General features: G+C 34.7%; 1 protein-coding gene across 3 annotated transcripts in view; it reads right to left on the bottom strand.

Annotated features, from left to right (window-relative positions):
• Window positions 1-421: 421 nt before the first annotated feature.
• Window positions 422-16438, bottom strand: part of LOC109546633 — a 63943-nt gene continuing 47926 nt past the window's right edge. For 2 of the 3 annotated variants that reach the window (XM_048666344.1, XM_019917658.2), the window contains 2 exons: window positions 14442-14648; window positions 422-613 (listed from right to left, as the gene is read on the bottom strand). In XM_048666344.1, coding sequence (XP_048522301.1) covers window positions 603-613; window positions 14442-14648 — 218 coding nt within the window. In that variant the 3' untranslated portion in view covers window positions 422-602. The other variant, XM_048666345.1, reaches the window with a different exon arrangement.

Here is a 16438-nt window from a genome sequence, read left to right as displayed (position 1 = left end):
CGCCCGAAACTTTGGATTGGGACGGCGCGACGCCAAATTTTCGAAAGCATCAATGAAAAGAGGCGAGAAGTCAAGTAAAAATAAATACGTTCCATGGTTTATGTTTGAGGATGGAGCACAGGATTAATCCCAGGAAAAGTGAAAGAGTTTACGAGTTCTTTAATAGAGAAACTGACTCTTCTTGTCCTCCAGTCGGAAGCTTGGATTGCAGACACAAGAATTTTTGTTGAGGTTTTTTACAGGCGAATTTTTCGTTGCTCTAACAGAAACATTAATTTCTCAATAAACCAAATGAGTTTCACTGACTATTTGCTCACGCATCTGCTTGAAGAGATGCTTAGAAATTCACGATAAAATCGAGCTAAAGCAGAATATCTAGGGGTTTTGAAATAGGACTCAGTGGTAAAAAAAATAATTTAAATGATATTTAAAAGAGTATATATTTTTACACGGTTTACAAACATCATCTTTGAGATGTAAGCCTAAAACTAAAAACATCTCGCGAAATGGGTTGTAATTTTGGGACGATTTTGCATCAGAGGGGTCTAGAGAAAATCACAATGTTTCATGTTGGAGAATTCAGCCCATTTTTTGCAAAAGATTCATCCAATTCCTGTAAATTACCACAGTTCGTAAACTTGTAAAAAATTGAAGCTTTCTTAGAGCCTTTTCAGGCGAATTTGCCCATTGTTTTAACAAAAACATACATTTCTCAGCAGTGTGTCTTTCAATCACTATTAAATACGAAAATACTTCTAGATAATCGATGTGATGGCAAAATTTTCTTTCTGAGGTGAATTTTCTGTTGTCTATCCCAAGAGCGAATAACAATTTATAGGAATCAGACGATGAGCGTTTTGTTTTGCTATGTGCTTAAAAAAGGTCCACAGTGGGAAAATTCTTTTTCTTGGGAAAAATGTTTCAGTTCAGAATCGTTGGTTAAATGTCAAAAAATCAAAGCGGACCATAATTATTTCGGATATATACGTATTTTCCATTGAATTAGTCGAATTTTTTGCTTCTTTCTCATGAAAATGGTTTATAATTTGAAGAATTAGTATTCTGGAACTGGAAACGCTCAAAAGGACAGAAAACTTGAAAAAATGACACACTTTTGAATTTGATCGAGAAAGAACAACTGTAAGACATTAACTAAAAGGGATTCTAAAAATTAAATTAAAAACTTTCATCGATTTTAAACATATTTATTTTAATTTCAAATTGTACTCCGAAAGATAGCAGGAGAAAACAGAATTTGAAGTCACATTTCATTATTAAGCATCTGCATGAAAATATGCTTATAAATTCACGCAATAAGTGAACTAAAGCAGAATATCTAGTCGTTTTCAGATTGGATTTCAGTGCCCTGAAAAATGAACCTCAAAAGACTTAAAATAATAAACCAAAAAAATACTGATAAAAATCTATAAAGCTCTTTCTTACGGATTACAAAGATCTTTGTTGAGACGCAAATTGCTTGAAAATTACAAAAATTGCTGGAAATGGACTGTAATTTTGAAATAAGTAAGTATCAGGTTTAGACGAAATCACAACATTCTATGGTTCATGTTGAATGATTTTAACATGTTTTTTTGACAAGATTAGCCCAACGAAAATTGAAAGAGTACTCGGGTTTTTTAAGTGGTTTCAAATGGAGAAAGTGGCCCTTCTTGTTTTCGAGCGGAAGTAAAATAAATTGGGAGCCGTTTTGGTCAAGAACTTTGACCTTTCTTAGGGATTTTGAAAAAAAAAATGTCTAATGTTTTTAACTAACTTTATTTTTTCAAAAAGCCGAATTAGTTAAAAGATAACAGGTTCAGTATTTGATAGAAAATTTAATTTCTATTGCCTCTACAGGAGCGCTTAATAATCATTAGAAAATCAAACGAGATTCACCATTTTCTATAAATAAGCCCCCAGTGTGCAAATGCAGGATGTTTTAGCCCAGAATCGTTGGTTAACAGTCGAAAAAACTCAAAATCGGCGATACATTTCGATTTTAAAACTACAGATTTTCAGTTCAGACTGCGTTCGGAGGGATACGAGCAGAAAAAAGTTGCCTCCAAAAGAACACAAAAAATTGAACGATAAACCTGAAACAAAGACATTTTGAAAGCTTGAAAATGGATGAGGCAAATTACAAACAAAGCCATAAAATCAGATTGAAGGAGAATTCATATGAAAAATTAAATAAAGGCAATATTGGTCTAAAAATTGAGCGGTAGAAGTTCTGAATCAAAGTACTGAGCATTTAATTAAAATAATCCAACTCAATGTATAAGCTACAGCTAATTCCGGACTCATTTGCTTTAAAAATCAACCAAAAAAAATCGAAAAATAAATGTGCAAAATAGACTCAGGGAGTTGTAAAGTTGATTAGGAAACAGCAACTATTAAACTTTGATTCAAAATGATGATAAAAGTTGAACAACATTTTCTGCTAACTATATCGGACCAGAAAAGTCTAGAGAAAGATTTTGAAGCATTTTTGACCTGTGTGTTTCTGCACTTATTGCGTAGCTTTCGAGCTCAGAAGCTCCTCAATATGCGTATACTTTTAACTGAAATAAATTCGTAAGAAGCCAATGAAGAATTTGTACAAAAAAATCCCGAGACACGTCATCATTTCAATGAACGTATTTACATTTTCCAAGCAAGATGGGAAATATAGAAGAAAAAACCAGAAAGTCGCACCTTTTCATCAGAGCTCTTGCATTGCCTTCAACAAGAGCAAATAATTGTGAACTCATGCAAAGCTTTTGCCATAATTTTTGTCCAATCAATCCACTTACAGACGTAAAACACAATGTGTAATATTCACGTTTCTGTTTGAAGAGCGTCTAAACATTTTCAGTTTAGACAATCGACTTTTTGTAGGGCAAATTCTCTCTAAACCGTCAAACACGGTGATTCAATGACAAACTAGTTAAAACTGTGCATAAATCGACTATTGTAAGAAGTTTGAATGTTTTGCTGTTACAACTAGGTCATTGTGGAAGATCGCAACGAAAGAAAACTTGCATTGTTGTTTATCCTTTTCAGGCGCTCAAATTTAAACTACTCGAAAACCATCATAAATTACTCCTTATCGAATTTCTTCTTGACTAGACTGAAATTAACGGGGGTTTGGAACTGGGCTAACCAGGATCTAATTTTACCCGAATGACTCTCCATAATTCATGATCGCCTACGTCGAAGACCCATTTATATACAAATCGAGATATAAATAGTGTCTGGGGCGAACAGTGATAAAAACTTTGCTTGTTAGTAATAAAACGTGTCTAAAAGATTTCAGTTAAACTTTCAATTTTAAGTAGCTGAAGTATACAGAAAGCAATTAAGTGGATCTGCATAATAAAGCAGACAATTTGCAAGTTATTTTCCTTTGGAACGACAGATGTCCCATGATAACTTTCGGGAAAGTTTCCCTAAATCAGAGGGAGACGGCTTTTAAAGTCGAGTTTCTGCAATAAAATATCCGCAAGGGTTCATAATGCCGTTCAATTTACTACTCGTCAATATTAACGATTTACCGTAACAATAAATGCGGCAATTCAAGCGACTTTTCGAGCTTAGAGCAGTTTTCTTTTAAAACGACTGCCAGCGAATTCGGTATGAAAATATATGTGCAGGGCAATTAAAAAATGCAACACACTTACCACAATATGAGATCACTAATTGAGATAGGCCGCTACATACCTGAAACAGAAACTAACTGTTAGTCTATGGTAATAAACACATAACGCTGTAATAGTGTTTTAAAACAAGGCCTCCTGCAGCTCTATCAAAAATCTTTATGGTACTTTTGCGAATTCTGATAAAAATATTGCCGCATTAAATTCTAAACTGCATGAAATAGGAAATATGCTGGCGTTATTTATTTAAGCCAGTCACAAAGAAACGATTTATCAAACAGCTACTCTCGAACTGAAGAAATGTTAACAACCAAGAAAATACCCGCGGAAAACCCGGAAGAGCTCCACCAAAAAAACCAATTGGAGTAAAATGTTAATTAGCATTTTCAGCCCTTTCTATAGTAACTTATTTTGAATTCATTTCAAATTTAATAAACTTCCGGACACGGAGAACATTTGCCGAATCCCCGAAGGCAGATTAAAAGATTACACCACTGTAAAGCTGAAAACATTTCTTATGAATAGCTAATTTTTATGAGCGAATTATTCATTTTATTAGCAGCTTATGGTGCATTAAAGCATTCATTTGGTCTAGTCCGATATTTAGATGGGCCGTTTCAAAGAATAACGACGCATTCGTTTAAGAATTAAAGAGCCATCCGACACGGAATGGACCAGTGTTGAATTTTACCTTTGAGAGATTCAAAAACGTTTGCCCAAATTTCGCTTTTCGCTCGTCAAGGGACAAATACTTTATAACAGTTTTATAGCAAATACCAGCATATAATTGCAACATATCATCTGAATAATTTTACTTGACAAAAATGGAAGTAAAATTTGAGAAACAACCGGAGAAGATTTTTCACGACTAATGAAAATTGTTGAGCTTTTTCATTTCATTAGCAATGAGAAATCCGGAAGCTAAAGAAAGTACAGCGCCAATGATGAATATTTTAGTATATAAAACATATTTTAATTACCCGTAACAATCTGCTCTAAGAACAACGAATAATCAATAAAAAAAACAACGTAAAATTTGAAAAAAAATCAATTTAATTCACTTGAAAATGACTACTTAATTTCAAACAGACCAAAAAGAAACCTCCACAAACTCGACTCACTTATCCTCAAGCATTGAAAAATTCAGTTTTCCATTAGCATTTGCGAATTTGCCAAATAAACCCGAACGGAAATTAATATCAGCTATTTTTTAATCATCTGTAATGTAAATGGCAAATGAGTTTTACCCTTTGCCAAGCCTCGAAACTCCGATTGTTGTTCTAGTTTTGTGAGAGTTCATTTCCTGTTTATTTTTTGGCAGCAGCATTTCAAATAATTGATACATTTATTGCCGTTATTCACTAACTGTGAAATTAACTTCAACCGTTGCTTTTTTGTGCGTGCCGCAAATTTGTTTTTGGACTTTTAGCGGCGGATTGTTTTATCGAAATGCTAATTCGTCCCGTTGTAGCTTTTATAATTAAAACTAACAAAAAAAAACGTAATTTCCTAGCCAGACAACGAGAAAATCAATTTTTCCATTTCACCACTCGCAATCTAGTCACGTTTTTATGCCTTTCTAATTAGTAACTAGCAGGCAAAAAAACTGAAAGAGTGAAACAAAAGAAATTAAATAAGTTTCCTTATTCCTGTTTTATGTAGTCAGGTGCAGGATCCGGTGCAGATAAAATTAGAATTTGGCTTGGATGCCGGCCGGAAGTTTAGACACCTTAAATAACACCCGAACGGATATCTTAAAAATGTAAATTGACAATTAAAACTTTTCCAGTCGGTTCCTAAAGAAAAATAACGAAAGAGCTCCATGAACTCGATCGAATCGTATCTTCATTTATAAATATTTAGCGAGCTTTAACTTAAAATAATCACCTAGAGGTAATATTAATTTAAAGGTGTTTATGACAAATTTTAAACAATGCTCTAAACCTTCCTTTTTCCCCTACCTTTAGAAACTCGATTAATTCAAATGAATATCCGCAATAGAGAATTTTCTTTATCTTGCCGTCGTTGGCTTAATTAAGATTTAATATCGCTTTAGAATGCTGAAGCTATAGCTTAATTTACATGAAAAAGTAGAGCGGCAAAAAGAACGAGAAACGAAAACCGTCTGAATAGCTAACCAGATTAGGATCAAACAGTGGTACAATTAAGTCTTTACCGAGAGGCAAGAATCAATTTCAATGATATGAACAAAGACCATTTTGTATTCTTCGTTCAGGGAGTAATTTAATTTTAAATTAAAAAGCCCATTGGCATTCTTGGTGGATTTCGGTAATGAAGAGGCCGCTTAAGACGTCCAGGACAATTAGCTGATCAAAAGAGGGGAAAGTTACATTAGCATTTTTTCCCTCAATTGAACGCTCTATGCAACTCGGCTACGTCTCTAGCATTGAGAGAGCAAACAAACATAGTTATTTGTCGTTTGTAATCAAGCCCATTAAGCCGGGATCCCATATGGAGCCTCCATTTAAACGGCACGCGTGACTTCATTCCCATCTGGTTAGGGGCCCATTAAATCACCATAGAAAGGCGACATGTAATCTTAACCCACCGCCGAATCGGTTCTACGTTACGCTTGCCCACCTGCTGAGCATAAATTTCACGAGATTTAGATCGCAGTTACAATTTGAAACTATTCGCTTTTGTGTTTATATCAATAAAGCTTCAAAAAACTGAAAATTATGTTGGGTATTTTCTTGTAAACATGAAAAATCCACAGTTTCAAACCTGCTATTTTCACATGTCCTCAAGGATTTACAAATTAATAGTTTTCATTCATAATCAGTTCATAATCCTAGTGGATGTGACACACATTTATCTATTTAAGGTTTGCAGAAATTAAAGAACGTTTTAATATGTTATTCTTGTTCTATAAAGCGCATGTCAACTTTTACCGAAAAAATCGGAGGGTTTAGAAATAAAATAGTTTTCCCACAAACCATTCGCAAAAGCGTGTTTGTTTGAGCAAAACTAAAATTCGAAAAGCTGAAAAGAAGATTGAAAATGTTTGAGCAAACGATTGATTAATTAAAATTGTTAAAGAACGACCGCTACAACACAGTTACTGAACTACAGTTTGAAACGAACACTACAACAAAGCAAATGTCCAGGCGCAACTTGATAAAAAGCTGGAAAACAGGTACAGAGTTAGAAATATGTTTGTTGCCGTTTTCCTTTTTACAAACATTTTCCACTTTAGAAATCCAAACATCAAATTCTTCAAAAATTTCGGACCTTCCAATATTTCGAAAATCAAAACAAACTTTGTAATCCTAATCGCAGCAAAAGTATGCACAACCTGCCAGGGTACGACACACACCTCATCTCGGAAAACAAAATCATCAGCCTCCAAATAGGAGAAAAATCCCTTCGCAAAAAATAGGATTTTGTCGTTCTTAAACCATGTCGAACCAAGATAACACTCTCAACAAGAGTAGTTCGATTAAAATGGCCCTGGGAACAAAAGACATCAAGAGCCACTGAAAACGTTTGGGTTTGCATGCGGAACATTCAAAAATTTATCCAGCACTAATTAAACCTGAAATTATAAAGAGACACAGATAAAATCACCGGAAGGAAACTAAAACGATATCAAAAATACAATATTTTATTTTTTGACATGGGCAAAAATACAGGCTTACTAAAAATTATTCATAACCGAACAAAGTACGACACACATTTTTTCTTTAAACAATATTTTCTTCAGGCAGAACGTTAAGAAGAAAATATTTGTGTGCTTTTAAGCGGTGTGTGAAAAACGCTTTGATCGATTAACAGCACTATTTGACACTAAAACTCAAACAAAAGTAAAAATGAATGTGGAAATAAAACTAAGTGACGATGAAATAAAAACGAATACTTTAGAAAAATGTGATTTAGCCAAAAAACCTCTGAAAAAATGCTGAAAGTATCACTCACACTTTAAATTATGATTCAAAAATTTCCAAGAGTAGAAAAAGATTTTTATTTGTGACACATTTTTCAGAAAGCTGAAAATGTTTAAGTCTGCATTCAAATAAATAATAGGAGCACATAGTTTAATTTGAAACTAAAAGAGCCTGTGAAGGCTTCTGATGATTAATTAAAAACGAAAAAAAAATATTAAAGAAACAACCCCGTCCAATGTCATAAAAGTGACCTAAAATAAAAAATTCGGCGATCCAAAAGTCCCAGATCCATTCAAACAATTTTTCAAAATTACAACTTTAAATAACAACAAAATCAAGTTACTAACTTGCGTGAACTAAGCGTGAGAAAAGTAATGGCAAAGAAAACAGTCTACAAAATCTCGCATATAAAAATATATGGCAACGATTGATTCCAACATCCACAGAAGATGCTCAATGAAACATAAATTTCTCAGAATTTTGCCATTTTCAAATAGTAATTTTTCCTTCCCATACCGCTAAAAACGATAAAAATGTGACGAAGAGATTTAAAATGAAATTATTACCAAAAGAACTAAGAGAAGATTGTGCGAATGCCGCTTAACTTAAAAAAATGTAACGAAATCAGAAGTAATGGAAATCTCCTAGACCAATCCTACAAACACCCTTTGAAGAATTTTCGCAGTTAAAAAATATTTCACATCTTATTCTGCTATCAAGGAGGCAAAACTAATTAAAATGAACCTCGTAGTACCAAAAATAAAAATATAAACCGACAGGAAAAGTTTACTTACAAAAACAGACAAACGTATCCGGATAAAATGACTGAAATGATCCTCAAGTAAGAATTAACTGCGTTATTTTAGTATAATCCACATTTTCAAACATTTCCAAATGCTAATCTTTGAACTATAAAAATTGTTCATAACCGAGCAAGATACGATACTCATTTTTCTGAATTTTGAAGTTTGTGTGAAATTTCAAATTTTTGTCCACTGATGCAACACTGATTAAATTATAAACTCTTCCTTAATTAATCTTCCTTAAATTATCATATCAAAAAAACCTCCCTTTGCAAAAAACAAAACTGCAGAGAAACAAACCAATTAGCTACATGAGTAAAACCGAGATCATTTTAAAACAAAACTTAAAAAAAATACTGTCTATGGATTTTACCCAAACCCTAAGTCATTTGCCATTTTTGGGCGTTTCACTCCTTCCGACATGTTCAAATCCCAAACAACACTCACAAAAAACCTGTGTTTTACCTTCTAAAACCCCAACAGAATCTCCACGAGACCAACCAAGTTTGAGTAATTCGAAACATTTTTGTTTTTTTTTTCGTTCTTTGATCATGCTGTGGTAGAAAAATGAGGACACTCCAAAACCAAATCGGCCAGATATCAAAGTGAACAGTCGCGTGCAGAAAATTAACAGAAATGAGCGGGGAATGTGGCGAAAAAAGGATCAAAAACGAAACGACGCTCTGTACCAGGCAGCCGGAATAAAAAACAATGCCAGGGTTAAATATATAAACCCTTTTCACGGCAGAGATGTCGTGAATGTTGCGATAACGAACTGAATAAACTTTAATTGGAGGGCCTTCTTTTAAATATTATTTAACCGGGTGCATGTTGCAACTGGCTAAATTAAAAATGTCTCCCAAAAAATACCTACTGGCGTACTTTAGATAATTTAAATCCACTCGCATGGTTGGATGGCCAAACCACATTGATAGCAAACAAAAAACCTTTTGAAAAAAATCAAACAGTGTATTAATCAACGATTGTAACCCCCTAAGCTTTTCGCCCTGACATTTATTACTTTGTTCGGCTTTGAAACATAAAAAGACAATAAAAAATCACACAAAAGGTATTACGGCCTTAATATTTCATACAGGTGCTTCGACCGCCCCCAAAAAATAAATCTTAATGACTACATTACTTTCTTTTCTTTCTTTTTAGTGAATATTAAAGAAGTGCTCTGAATACCTGAACAGGGGCGATGGGGGAGATTGTGCATTTTCAAATATTTTCCACCACTTTGGGGATTTTTTTCCTTAACTGCGTGAAGAATTTATTCGATTTTACTGATTTTTTCCGATGTTTTCACTTTGGTTCGATTTGTCGAGATAGTCGCTCGACTCATAAACCCTTTTATGACAAATTGAGTTGTTTTGAACGATATAAGATGCAAATTTGATGGCAGTTTTACGCTAGTTCGACTATAATTCCGGCTTTTGGTCCAAAACTACCTGCTTTTTTCGCTTGCAGATTCCCAATTAATTAAAACCACTGGCCAAACTTTAACACTTTATTATTTGGATTTATTTCCTATAGTTTCAGCGGTTCATATAGAGATTCTCATAATTCTCTCTCTCTAATGTTTTTTTTTGTATAATGTCAACATTTTCCTAATGTTTGGAGTTCAGTGAAACTCCAACCATGCCGAAGAACACAACAAAACAACTCAGACATGAGTTGGATCGTAAAATTCAGCCAATTAAAAACTTTAGCCATGAAGTAACTCCCACCGAAGAAAGCACCGGATTAGTCAAGGCAAAGCTAAATTTTAATGTCGTCAAAGTTCCATCTTCCATCATTTTAGAGTGTTCGTTCGTGACTCACAAATATTTACCTGGTTAAAATAAGAACAACTACCCTTTAAAAATTTTAAAACCGTTATTAATGTCTATCTTGACACAAAGGCCGAATTTATTATCTCTTTCCGAATATTTAGTACTTTCCATGATTTAATTTTTGTTTTGTTTATGGCTCCAGGAAATTTCGTTTGGGATTTATCGCTCAACTAACTGTGTCACTGTTTGGGGATTTACTGTTTAACAATTTGCAAGCATTCACTTAGCGCAAACTAGCAGCAACATGAAAGCATGGGCAGAAAGCTACAGAAAATAAGAACTAAGAAAAAAGTGATAAATATAAAGTGTACAGACGCGTTGGAAAAATTCCAGATTAAATCCACGTTTTCCTTTTTGGCAGTCAATGGATCCAAACTAATATGAACTGAAAAAACGATGATGATTATAGATTGAAAAAAACAAATATTTTAAAAAGAACGCTCTGGTTCACCGGCAAATGCATATTTTGCTAAAAACAACTGAATCATGAGGGTCAAACGAGGGTCAAAATCATCGCAAGGAGAACTCAACATTTCAAGTGAAAAATGAGTTCAGAAGTCGAATAATTTCTGACGACGAACTTATCTTATGCTCTGTTCATAAGAAACGTATAGAAGGTAATGTGATGGATTTAGGGAAGTATTGCGTTTGCAGTAGGTTTTTTCAAGAAATTATTTGTAAATTTCCCAACACAAATCTGTCATTCCACAGGAAACCCGTAGCCTAATATCTGTTCCATTGCAAAATTATGCAAATAGAGTTGTATTTTATGAATTCTGTATCCGATTTGGTAAGAAAACATGAAACAGGCTGAAATACGGTTGCATAATATTTCATTAATTCAACTGAAATTATTTATAGGCTTTCCGTTTGCCGACGAAAGTAACAATTTATATTCAATTTGGATATACAGAAGATATAAAATACTGGCTCATTTAAGGCGACTTCGCGTGGTTCCTACTTGGGCATTTTGGCAATTATTCCACCACAAAATTTCGGATTTTTGATAATTGACACGATTTATTCGACCAATCTTGCTGGTAGTAAACCGGCAATTTTCTATTACCAGGGCTAATAAATAACGGCGTTTCGCATTTCGGGCTTTCACCAAATGATCGGTCCTTTATTATATGCAGTATTTACAAATTAAGATATTCCTCAAAGTTGCAAATAAATCGTGCAAAATATATCCATTACATCCTTGCAGGGGCCATATTTCATCGTTAGCAAGGACGAGCGTCCTTAAATAATGGTGTTTAAATCCTGTTGTCTTAGACGCGCCCGAAAATTGTTTCATCGTATGAAAAATCGCGAATCATGAATTTATATCAACAAAATTTGCATGGAATATATATCCATCTGCCAAGCCATCAAAGCATGTTTCCCAGCAGCATAATATGAAGTTCGGTGTTCATATTAAAAATGCCGATTTCCGAACCAAATATTTACGAAAACCTGCCCCGGTCAGAAAACGGCATAAACAAGCAAAGCTGGAAAAAATTGGGGCCTGACCGGAAACAAAAAGCACCGGATATTACACGGTCAATTTGCGCTTAGCTGAGGGATCCAGGCTGATTTTAAAACGAATCAGCGACCAGTGGAACACGATAAATTGACAATGGATAGTAAATAAGCATTTTAACCACTTTACAAATTTATGCTGCGTTTTTCATTAGTTTTCCGCCGAATAAAAACGCACTAAATGCCCGTTAAGATCATGTGCAATAGAATAGGAATGATCACATTTTTATAATCACCTAAGGGAATTTTAATCATTTTTGACCAGGTCATATGACCAATTTTGAGAATTTCTAGACAGTTTTACCAATTTTACTTTTTCACCATTCAATTTCAATTCTTTTATTTTTTATTTTCGAACAGTTAATTGCCTATTGAATTTCCTTTGGATAAATTTGAACAACTTTTGTATCAACGGGGGAAAATTGAGCTGCTATTGGAAGAATTTTTTTTTTAATTTCGCGATTTAACATCGACGTTTTTCTACCTTGTTATCACCAAATTTGGGAATTTTCGAGCAATTTTTCTCTGATGCGATTAAACTGAAATTTTGCATGAATTTATGCGAAAGCTTTGTGTATTCACAGGAAAAAACTCAAACGACAACTCGCAGGACTGTTGCAGTAAAAAAATTATGAAAAATGCCACGTTTTGACTGCTCTTCATCTTCAAGTCTTGGTCAGTCTTCAAGTCAATTTATTCTCAAGTTTGGAAATTTCTGGACAATGCGTGTCCCGTCGGATTTAAGTCAAATGTCTCGCAGGTATTACAGGATGGTTTCCGTATTCACATGAAAAAACTCAAACTCTCAGTTGCAGGAGAGTTGAGGGTTTGCATTTTTGAAAGCTACAGCTTATCCTGATTTTTGTCTTTATATCCAGGAATTTATCAACACTCTCTCTCCCTGTATAATTTTACTTCAATTTTTCGTCGATACCGGCAAAAAGCTTCTATATCAACTAAAGATAAATTGGGTGAAAACTCGCAGGCTTTTTGAGGATAAAAATTTTTTAAACTGTCGCGTTCTTGCTGCTTTCTATCCTCAAGTTTGGCAATTTTTGGACGGCCAGTATCCTGTCTGATTTAAGTAAAATTTCTCTTGGATACACTAGAATCGATTCTGTATCCACACAAAAATCAAGTTTTTTCTTGCAGGATTGTTGACAACAGGATTTTCATGTTACCGCTATTTTACTGCTTTTCATATTAAAGTGAGTAATTTCTGGAAAGTATGTCTGTTTTTACTGTAATTCGTCCGTAATAAGTTCGAAAGCTTGCTGCATCCACAGGACAATCCTACAGGATTCCACTTGCAAAAAATCTGTTTTTTTCGATTTCATGTTCAAGTTTGGGAATTTTTGGACAGGCCATTTCCTCTCTGAATTTACTAAAATTTGTCTGAACTACATTCGAAAACCTTCTACACCCACAAAAAAGAGAGCATTATTGACGACAAAAATTGCTTTTGATCTTCAAGTCTAGGAATTTCTGAACAGTCCTTGTTCTGTCCGATTTTGCTCATATTTTTTCTGAATTAATTCAGAAGGTTTCTATATGCACAGAAAAACTCAAGCTTTTGCTTGCAGGATTGCTGATGCCAGATTTTTTCAATAATTTCTGATTAAATGAGTTACGAGCTTTTTGTCTCGATAGAGAAACACTAAACACTTCTGATCATGTGAACGAAATTGGCAAAACGTAATAAACATAATAGTGATATGAAAGCCCTCCGAACGGATTCGGTAGGGAAGTGCGGCAATAAAAAGCAAGAAATCCATTTGAATATTTTAATGGTGAGTTACGTCCGATAGGGAAATATCCTTTTGTGGAGCTGAACGTTACATTATGCCGGGAATGGATATTATCCAAGTACAATGCTGTGTCAACGTCTCTATCGAAAAGGTTTGCTGATCGCGGGCCAATCTTTACGAATATAGACTTTTCCTTTATAGATATGAGGTTTTTATATCATTGTCAGGTGGTTGGAATCGAAATGCGGAAGCTACCGGAACTTTTCGGAAAGTTTATGCGTGAATCTACACCACCACTAAGTCCTAAAAGGATTTGTTATATTCTCGCTCTGGAAAATTCTCTTTCAAAAGCTCCCATCTCTTTTGCTGTTAAATAATCAATTTGCCATTAACAAACAGAAAAATTCAACGACTAATCGATCAGGTTTTCATGCTTGTTAAATATGTTGTTTCAAATGGCCGGTTCTAAGCCAACTTCATGATGCCGCCATCCAGATGCCAATTAACCACGTTCTTCAAACCTCAAAGTTCGCAAGTAAGAATGAAAAAAATTGTGAACGGTTTCAGTCTGTTTCGCCTTGTTTGAAGTACCGGGAACAAGCAAATTCCTCTGGTTTGATAGCAAAAAAATTGCGTTTTTACTTGGAAATCGCCTCTTTTGTCCCATCCCCGGTATTTTCCAATTTAGCCCGGACAGAGACAGTTCCAAAATGCAGTTAGGTGCACTAGACGCCTAACTAAATCCCGTCTTATGGCCAATCTGATAGATGTCGGGATTTAATAAAAGAACCCCGTTTGCAATAAATGTTTTTCCTTCCGATCGACTGAGAGCACTTTTATGTTAATATAGTGGAACCAATAATTCCCTGCGCGCAATTTATGACCCCCATTTTGGCAAGATGCAAAGAGTCGAAAGGGAGTAAAACCAGCGGACGGATAGAGCGCGCTTGCAGTAAGAAAACTTTTAAACAAATGGCACAAAAGTGAGACTCACCTGATCCAATGGGCGCTGTTCTGCTGCTGCTGCTGCATCCTGCTTCATTATCCGAGGCGACTTCTAAAGTTGAGTTCGTTTCCTTCAGCAGACTATCGGCATTGAGCACTCTTTGAGGCGCGGCAGCGGCCTGTTCTGAAGACGTTTGAATGATCAAATGGCCCCCGGAATCTCCGCTGCTGAGCAGAAAAATCGGGGCATTTCCACCTGGAATAAACCAATAAACCAACAATGGTTCTGAGACATTCTGATGTTGCTTTTGAGGCCACTTGCCAAATGGCAGGGATATAAAAAAATGAACTTTGTGGGTGAATTGGAAAGCCTTTTGTGGCTTTTGACATTGTTAGTTCGATTATTTATATCTGTTTTTTTCGTTTCGACTCAACAGAATGGCTAATGTTCAGTTATTCATTTAGCGGAAAAATTCAATAGTCTGATAAAGTATGTGGCTTTTAATTGGACTTTCAATTGCGCACACAAATTTTCATTTCTGTTGATTGCAAATGAAAAAGTTGCACAAGTTATTCATCAATCTCAACACTGTTGGAAGCTTGATTATCAATATGTCGTTTCCTTACAACCTCTCGACGTTTAAGTGTTTAAAGTAATTATTTAGAGAATGAAAACCACACATTTGGTAGCAAAGTTGGGTCGCGACGAAGCGAAGAATTTGTCAACTTGAAATTTTTCTTTTCATTTCACCGAAAAACACACAAAACCTTTCATTTCAGTACTTTGACTTATTTAGGGTTCTTGAAAACACCAAAACTACTGTTTACTTTCCGAATTTGAAAACCCAAATCTGTTGGCAGGAAGATTAATTGCTAATTTACTAGAATTAATGTTGGTTAAATTGATTCATTGATTGCTAATTGAACGGTTTTCATAAAATTGCCCGATCAAAAAAAAACGTTCCACTTCCAGCAAAATAACGATGCTTAATTATAAACATAAAAATTCACTTTGAACGTCGGAATACCAAATGAACACCCTGTATGGGATTTCCGAGTATTCCAATGACCATCCAAACTAAAGAAGCCAATTTAGTACTTTCAAGTTTTACGACGCAAAAAATCAGAAAAAAAATCGAAAAATCTACTAGTTCCAGCTGATTTAATTCAAAAGTTGAATGGTGTTATAAAATGCGTGGAGCTTAATTGTGCTTTCAATCGAGCATACACATTTCCATTCGTGCGCAATGCAAATTAAAAAATTGCAACACTTTACCCAAAAAAGACTGTTGAAACCTTCATTTGCAATTTGAAAGTTTGCTCACAACTTCGACGTTCAAAAGAAGCTCTTAAGTGTTCATCTTGCAAATCAAAACCACTTTTTGAGTTTGAACAACAAGTCACTCATGCATGTCCAAGTTTTCAACAAAATGTTTCTATCGAGACTATCAAATGCCTTCGACAGATCTAAACAGACTTGCGAGGCGGCTTAAGAGAAAACTTTCAATTACATTGCACAGTTTAGCCCCAGCTAAAATCGATTAAACATTGGGCTTGATCTAATCTTGTTAAGACGGCGTTGAAGCCTGCAATTGCTTTCAAATCAAATCAAAATGTGCTTTATTGCCACAGAAAAATTCACAAATTTTATGGACAAAGCGAGTAAAAAAAACAAAACAAAATACTACAACATAAACTACGTACAGTACAGTCAACAATGATAAAAAATTAAAAAATATAATAAAACAGTACAAAATATATAACTTACAATCGTCATGGACAAACACAGAGGTCATCAGAGTAAGTCAACCACCCATCGCTACAAACGGTGCAGAATAACCACAAAATTTAAAAGTGGAAAGCATGGGTGAACGGAATTAAGTAGCACCCCAAACCATAAAAAAATAACATAACTGCAATAACCCCACAATAACTGAAAAATAACACAACCGAAAAACGACGTAAGGTACCTTGGGATTACAATCGACCACAAACTGAAATTCACTAAACACACACGAAACATCAGAACAGAAATGATAAAAAGAA

Source organism: Dendroctonus ponderosae, unplaced genomic scaffold, assembly GCF_020466585.1.
Source record: "Dendroctonus ponderosae isolate FM_Combo_2020 unplaced genomic scaffold, Dpon_F_20191213v2 Dpon_F_20191213_5, whole genome shotgun sequence".
NCBI lineage: Eukaryota > Metazoa > Arthropoda > Insecta > Coleoptera > Curculionidae > Dendroctonus > Dendroctonus ponderosae.
This window is presented reverse-complemented; position numbering and strand designations above follow the sequence as displayed.